At 58.1% G+C, this 7,736-nt stretch overlaps 1 protein-coding gene across 1 annotated transcript in view; it reads left to right on the forward strand.

Moving 5' to 3' along the window:
* KIFC3 (kinesin family member C3) overlaps positions 1-7,736 on the forward strand; it is a 32,054-nt gene that overhangs the window by 21,735 nt on the left and 2,583 nt on the right. The window contains exons 9-17 of the mRNA XM_010861969.1: positions 348-495; positions 581-711; positions 1,873-1,984; positions 3,289-3,470; positions 4,458-4,562; positions 6,437-6,567; positions 7,078-7,201; positions 7,429-7,558; positions 7,647-7,735. Of these exons, the coding sequence (XP_010860271.1) occupies positions 348-495; positions 581-711; positions 1,873-1,984; positions 3,289-3,470; positions 4,458-4,562; positions 6,437-6,567; positions 7,078-7,201; positions 7,429-7,558; positions 7,647-7,735 (1,152 nt within the window). The remainder of the gene's footprint in view (positions 1-347; positions 496-580; positions 712-1,872; positions 1,985-3,288; positions 3,471-4,457; positions 4,563-6,436; positions 6,568-7,077; positions 7,202-7,428; positions 7,559-7,646; position 7,736) is intronic.

Raw genomic sequence — 7,736 nt, forward strand, 5'->3', positions numbered from 1 at the left:
CAAGGGCAAGTTTCTGTTCATCTGTAAAATGGTCTGATCGCAGAACCCAGCTCCCGATGAGGCTTGACCTCATTGCAAGATTGACTCAGGGCCTGGCACACAACGCTCGTGGAAGGGTACCCTGGTCCGTATCATAACTGATGAGAGATCCTCTCCCCTGCTTCCCAGGGCCTATGGGACCTTGGATGGTGCTGGGCTGATGCTGGGAAGTAGCTGCACGGAGTTGGCAGCCCTTTTGGGGAGAGAGACGGCCATCCTATCCCTCCCTCGTGCATGTGTGTGTGTGGGGGGTGGGGCATCTCACCTTCCCGTGGGGCATTGCACTGAGCTCCTGACCCTGGCTTCAGATCGCCATGTACGAGTCGGAGCTGGAGAGGGCCCACGGGCAGATGCTGGAAGAGATGCAGTCCCTGGAGGAGGACAAGAACCGGGCCATCGAGGAGGCCTTCGCCAGAGCCCAGGTGGAGATGAAGGCGGTACACGAGAACCTGGCAGGTAAGCCGGCCGGCTGAGCGCTAGCCTGCTCCCCACACCACGGCCCTTCACCCCATCTGCCTCTCACCCCTTTGTGTCCCCATAGGCGTCCGGACCAACCTGCTGACGCTGCAGCCAGCACTGCGGACCCTGACCAATGACTACAATGGGCTCAAGCGTCAGGTGCGCGGCTTCCCGCTGCTGCTGCAGGAGGCCCTCAAGAGTGTCAAGGCCGAGGTGAGTGCAGGCCCTGGGTGGCGGGGCTGGGAGAGGCTCTGGAGCCCCTGGGTGGACACAGCATCCCGTACCACGCCCTTCTCAAACTCAGACAAACCCGCAGACGGCAGCTCCCTTCCCTACCACACACACGGCTGTCCTCAGACCATTGGAAAAACAGTCTGATCAGGGGTAGGTATTTGGATATTTGTCTTGTTATGAGTCTGTAAAGCAAACACGTCACATATATCTTTATATTCCATATGGGCTACACATATCTTTATATCTCAAACATGCTACATATATCTTTACATCTGTTAGGTTTAATTTTTTCAAGCTGTACTTGTGCAGTATGAGAATAACCAACGTCTCTAAAGTGCCTCCTACATGCCGAGCCTTTTATAGCCATCAGCTCCTTGAGTATGTGTGACAGCTCCGCAGAATAGACATATATTTGGGGACTCGAAAATAGTTCTTCTCCTTTAATAAAAAAAATCATGTCAATAATACATGGACATGTTGCAACTACAGACTTCACAGATGGGCGTCGGATGAAAAGGAAAGGCCTCTCTCTGCCACCCAGCCCGCTCCTCAAAAGAAACCTCTCCCAGCATGTCCCCTAAAGGGTATCCTGAGCATGTTGAAAACTGTTGACATGTATGTGCATGTACACGCACTTCCCTTTCTCCCAACAAAGGGGAACAGGTGTGAGTGTAGCCTGCATCTTGTTTCTTTTCCCTATGAATGGAACTTGAAATCTTTATCACCAGCTCCTATGAATTCCCATTTTACAGATGAGGAAATTGAGGCTCGAAGACATTGAGCCAGTTGCTTCTGGTCTCCCAGCTCTTCAGAATAGAGCTGAGATTTGGGTCCAACTGAATCCTGTAGTCAAGGGCTGGTGCTGTGGAGTGAGGGCTGAGTCCCAGCTCTTTGCTCATCAGCAGGGCAACATTGAGGTTGGCTTAGCTTCTTTGGGGCTCAGTTTCTTGCTCTGTAAAATGGGTCTGGTCACAGTACCTACCCAGAGGGGTTATTGGGAAAATCTGACGTGTGACAGCTCAGCTTAGGTGCCCAGTCCAGGGCAGGCAGCGATGAGCAGGCTGTCAGTGGAGGGGCAGCGGCCGGGCATGTGAGGTGGGTGGAACTGGCCCCCTGACGGCACTGCCCTTCCCCCACCAGATTGGCCAGGCCATCGAGGAGGTCAATAGCAACAACCAGGAACTGCTGCGCAAGTACCGCCGGGAGCTGCAGCTGCGTAAAAAGTGCCACAATGAGCTCGTGCGGCTGAAAGGTGACTGCCGTGTGGGTTAGGGGGTGCCCAGCAGAGGGGGCCCTGACCTGCCTCGGGGGTGCTCCTGCCCTTGCCTTTGGCCCCCAGTGCCAGTCCTTGGAGCTGTGCCCTGTCATTTTGAGGGACTGTTGTGATGCCCTCTTTGTAAATAAGGGTACAGAGGCACAGGAATGTCACAGGGAATTTGCTCAAAACTTCATGGCGAGTAAACAAACTTTGCACCTTGGATCCATCCAACTCTGAAGCCTTTCCTCGTGCCCATGGCAGCCTGCCAGGTGTTGGAGGAGCAGGGCATTGAAGTACTGGGTGGTGGGTGGCTAGAATGTCACTTATTCTGATGTAGGGCTTGGTCAAGCTTGAGAGAGCACCCGTTCACTGCCCAGCGGTCCAGAGAGCACCTGCCCTGTGCCACATGCTGTTCCAGACACTGAGGATATGTCTCTGGACCCCGCAGAACCTGCCCTTGCCCTCATGGTGCTCCCTTCAGTTTCAGTGGAGGGGAGCAGACAGTGATCATTAATCACCCTGAGAACCCCATCAGTGCCCCTTTGCCTGGGCTGGGGAGCGGTTCTCAGAGCTCCTAAATCTCTGAGAGTTGAGGGTGTCGAGGGGGCTCCTTGTAGGAGGTGGAACCAGGGTTGAGACCTGGACTGTGAGCTGCAGTGGACAGGTGGAGGGAGGTGGGGCCGTGCTAGGTGTGACGGGGAGTTTTCTCTTCATTCTCTTCATTCAAGCCTCTGGGATCCCCTCTAAGGGCTTGAAGCAAGGCGGGTGGCGTGATTGAATCTGTGCCCCAGTCAACCCCGGGGCTGCTCTGTTGCCTGTGCCCATCTTCTGCCTGGTCCCGTCAGCCCATCTGATTCCCAGACTCTGTCCTGGCATTCACAGTGCCCTTCTAGAATAAGAACAAGCTCCTAGGCTTAGTGGGATCCAAGCCCCTCATTGTGTGTGTGAGGAAACTGAAGTCCAGATGTGTAATGAGTTGTCCATTTTGGTATCCCACTCAAACTGGGTGCAAGGTGCAAAGTCTCAACTCTGAAAACTGACCTTTCCTCTATGTCCCCAAGGTGAGGCTGCCACCCTCAGTTGCTTTGCTTAGCAAAAAATGTATTGATACATGAATTCATAGTATAGTGTGAATGACTAAGAACAGCTTTGTGGGCCCCCCTTGCCCTTGGGGGCCTTACTAAGAAGGTAGGATCTCTTGAGCCACTGGCTTGCTCCAGACACCAGTGGACACCAGTGTGGAGGCAATCTGGTCTTGACCTGGCCTGTACCCATCTCTCCTGCCCCATCAAATCTAGGAAACATCCGGGTGATTGCCCGTGTCCGGCCAGTCACCAAAGAGGACGGGGAAGGACCTGAGGCGACCAATGCTGTGACCTTTGATCCCGACGACGACTCCATCATTCACTTGCTGCACAAAGGAAAGCCTGTCTCCTTCGAGCTGGACAAGGTCTTCTCCTCACAGGCCTCACAGCAGGACGTGAGTGTGGCCCCTGCCGAGAGAGGGACAGAGAGACACACCTCACATGAAGGGGGAGAGATGGGTGAGGGCTGGACGAAAATAAACGTAAGGGAGGGGAGACAGGATGGAGAAGCCTAGGGCTACAAGGTCCCTCTCTTTACCTCTGGAGGAGAGAAGAGGGTGGGAAGGCAAAAAGGGCTTCGGAAGGGCAGATGCATGTATAAGCTAGAGCAACCCCCCCGTGGCTCCGCCCATCTCAGCCACACCCACTCTTGGGCCCATCCTACTCGGGTGATCCCTCCTATCCTTATAGCCACACCCACCCTCATAGCCCCTCCCACCCAACCGTCCCCGCCCATAATCAACCACACCCACTCTCAGCCCCTCCCACTCACATGGCCCCGCCCACCCACTGGACCCTGGCTTGTGTGGAGGCAGGCCTCTCCAGCCAGGAGCACCACCTTTATCAGCCCCACGGGCCTTTCTAGGGATTCCATGCTGCTCGCGCAGACCCCAGGGAGGAGCCTGCAGCCTGTGTGAGCCAGGTGTTTTCAGCATCTGCTCTTCCCTCACATTGCAAGGGCCAACCTGAGAGGCCTGTTTTGCTTGTGCCCAGGCTAGGCTTTATCTTTGCCCCCGTCCTTTGTTGCTGGCTGGCAGGCAAGCCAGTGGAGGTGCCAGGCACATGCTGCCTCTCCCTTGAGAGGGGGAAAAGCTGGGGGAGGGCTCCTGAGCTCCTGGCCCAGGCTGCCCCTTCCTCAGGTGCCAGTGGGCAGTAATTACTACCCTGACTTCCTTTCAGTCTTTTGGCAATGAGGTTGCCCACTGATGCCTAGTGTAAATGACTCATTAGTCACAAATTCCTCCACAGTGAGCTGGTTGCCCATGATAACATGTGCCATATTGTAGCTGAAGGAGGGGAGTGGTCAGGAGGAGGTGGCTGGGGTTGGGGGCGGCCAGCAGCCTTGGCAGCTCCACATCCTCCATCCTACGTCTTCTCTGCAGGTGTTCCAGGAGGTGCAGGCCCTCATCACCTCCTGCATTGATGGCTTCAATGTCTGCATCTTCGCCTACGGCCAGACGGGTGCTGGCAAGACATACACAATGGAGGTGGGTACCCACTGGGTGGAGCAGGGGTTCAGAGTGAAGACTGCCCCCTTGCTGCTATTGATGGGGGTGCCCCTCATTGGTCTTGAGGTTCTGTGTGGGGCATGTTTTGCCTCACTTGGGCTTCACAGCCTTAGAGCTGAGCCCATAATTATTTGTGTTAATCCTAAGGCACCAGGCCTGAAGTGGGGGTGCCCTGCCTAAGCACACCTGCGTGGTCCCAGTAGGTACGGGGGAGGGGAAGGTGTGCTGACAACAGCCTCTGGCCCCAGAGGTGTCTTGGCCTGGGCTAAGAGTCCAGGGCAGATTGCTGTGACGTATCTCAGGATTGCCCTCATTTCAACCACACACATGTATTGGGCTCCTGTTGTATGGCTGTTCATGCTGGGCTCTGGGCGTGTCGGGATGAATGACGGGGGGACCTCGACCCTCAAGGAGATCCTTGGGCAGCGGGAGAGACTGGCCAATGGAGGCTGTTGTGGGGTGCCCAGCTCTTACCTGCAGCTTGCAGGGCCTCATCTCCACGCATGTGCCACCCCTCCCCCCCCCCCCCCCCCCACGCCCCATGCCTCCATGGACTGTGGCCTGGAATAGGGGTGTTGAGAGGAGGAAGAATTTTGACTGTAGACAAAAATGGAAAGCTGGTCACAGGGCGTGTCTTTGGTTTGTTAGCATTTCCCTGGCTCTTGAGGGTTGCTACGGGATTCTCCAGGTAGAGGAGGAGGGCAGGTGACCTGGTGTCCCAACAAGGGCTGGGAGAGGGCCCTGCTGGCCCAGGCTGTTGGACACCCTTTGGGAAGGCTCCCGTGGTGGGCCTTTCTTCCCCAATCTGGACCTTCTTTTCCCTCAAGAAGGGATTGATTAGACTGTTTAGTGAGAGGCAGGCCAAAAGAAGATGGGAAGGGGGAGGGGGTGGTTGAGGGGAGTGTGTGCAACACCCTTAGGCTCCCAGCTCTGTCTGGGGTGCCCAGAGTTGAGGTGACACCAGGGGCACCCATCCTCCAACTCATCCAGGCTGAGGCTCCACGTGCATCAGGCACCCTGCCTGGGGCTCAGCTGTGACCAGAGCGCCTGCCCCGAGGAGCTGGCCCACCCATGGGGAGATGGCAGTGCCCACGGCAAGTCACCATGTGTCCTCCAGGTGCTAGAGAGGAAAATTCAGCCAGGAACAAGGAACCAACAGTGAGGTGGGGGGGGGATCTGGTGTTTGGAGGGAAAGGAAGCTTCCCTGAGGAGGTGACATTGGTGCAGACACCGAAGCCAGTCAGAGAGGAATGTGGGGCAGAGGGGACAGCGGGGCAGAGGCCACGGGGCTGGAGGGTGTGGGGAGGACACTGAGGCCCCAGTGGCAGAAGCGGAAGTGGGGGTGGAAGGTGCCATCCAAAGGGAGGCCCAGGTGAGGACTCCAGACTGTTTCTAGAAAGGCCAGCCAGCCCGTCCGGCCCCAGTTCACTTGCCAGCTCTCCCGCAGAACCTGGCTCACGGCCCACCTGACACTGAGCCCCAACTCTGGGCAGCAGCAGGGAAGTCACACATTCCCAGTGGCTCCTCCCAGGGGGCCCAGCAGGGCCAGGTGTCCATCAGCAGGCCCTGTGTGCAGGGCCCAGGCCAAGTTCCACCTGGTGCTCTGCTTTAAGTCTCAGGCCCAATCTTGGCAGGGTGGGGCCATTTTAAAGGTGAGAAAACTGAGGCCCAAGGAGGTGAAGCGGCTTGTAGCTGGTGGAGGGTGTTTAGGGGGCAGGCTGGCATGTGACAGCTTAAGTTGGGGAGGCCGGCCTGGGAGGGGTAGCCAGAGCAGGTGGGGAGCATCTGCACAGGTCAGCCTTTGTGGGGAAAGGGGAGAGGCCTGGCTCACTGGGGCCTTGATTTTACCCCAGGGGACCCCTGAGAACCCAGGCATCAACCAGCGGGCCCTGCGGCTGCTCTTCTCTGAGGTGCAGGAGAAAGCGTCCGACTGGGAATACACCATCACCGTCAGTGCCGCAGAGATCTACAATGAGGTCCTCAGGTGAGGGGCCCTCAGGTGAAGGGCCCTCAGATGGGGGCCTCAGGTGGGAGTTGAATGTTGTGACTAGGCCCAGAGAATCCACCGGTTCCAGGCACTAGCAGGCAGGAGGGGGGAGGCCCACTGAGCCCACCTGGGACACCCAGACCAAGGCCCTCCTTTCCTCTGGAAGTGCCCTCACCCTACCTGCAGGCTGCACTGGGTGGTGAAAAGTGAGAGTGGGGTCTTGGGGAACCCTGCCTCCAGGGGTTCAGTGCAGCATGGGGACTGGAGTTACCACCAACCCAGGACTTTTGGGGAACATTCCTGCCTCTGCCCTTCAGCAAACTGAGTGCCCGAGAGGAGCTGGGGCTGGGGAGGGAGAAGGGCTGAGCCCCTTGGTGTCCAGGAAGGCATCCTGAAGTGTGATGGTTGGGAGAACATTCCAGGCTGGTTGGGGGGGTGCGGGGGGCGGTGCAAGTGTAAGCAGAAGGCAGACTGGGAGGAGGGCGTGACCGTCCTTCCTGCCCTCAGGGACCTGCTGGGACAGGAGCCCCAGGAGAAACTGGAAATCCGGCTGTGTCCAGATGGCAGCGGGCAGCTATACGTGCCGGGGCTGACCGAGTTCCAGGTGCAGAGCGTGGAGGACATCAACAAGGTGAGGAGCTGGGCGGGCCAACGCTGGGAGGCTTCCGCCCACAGCGGATCGGCTCCGCCCGAAGGGATAGGGCTCAGATGCAGGCTCTTTTGGGTCCGCAGGCCTCTGGGAGCCTGTTTCCTCCGGCTGAGGAGGTAGCGGGTGACGCCCCCTGATAGTGATGCCCCAGGACTGGGGATTTCAAAGACCCCACTCTAAAGCCGGTGCGTCGGCCTTCCCACCTCCAGGTGTTCGAATTCGGCCACACCAACCGCACCACGGAGTTCACCAACCTGAACGAGCACAGCTCGCGCTCGCACGCCCTGCTCATCGTGACGGTGCGCGGCGTGGACTGCAGCACCGGCCTCCGCACCACAGGTGAGCCAGGACCCCCAGCGCCCTGCCTGAGCACCCCCACCTCTGCCTCTCCCGGGGCGGCCCTGACCTGCCCGCGCCCTCCCCACAGGGAAGCTGAACCTGGTGGACCTGGCCGGCTCGGAGCGCGTGGGCAAGTCGGGGGCGGAGGGCAGCCGCCTGCGGGAGGCGCAGCACATCA

This window comes from Bison bison, unplaced genomic scaffold (assembly GCF_000754665.1).
Source record: "Bison bison bison isolate TAMUID 2011002044 unplaced genomic scaffold, Bison_UMD1.0 scf7180017864473, whole genome shotgun sequence".
NCBI lineage: Eukaryota > Metazoa > Chordata > Mammalia > Artiodactyla > Bovidae > Bison > Bison bison.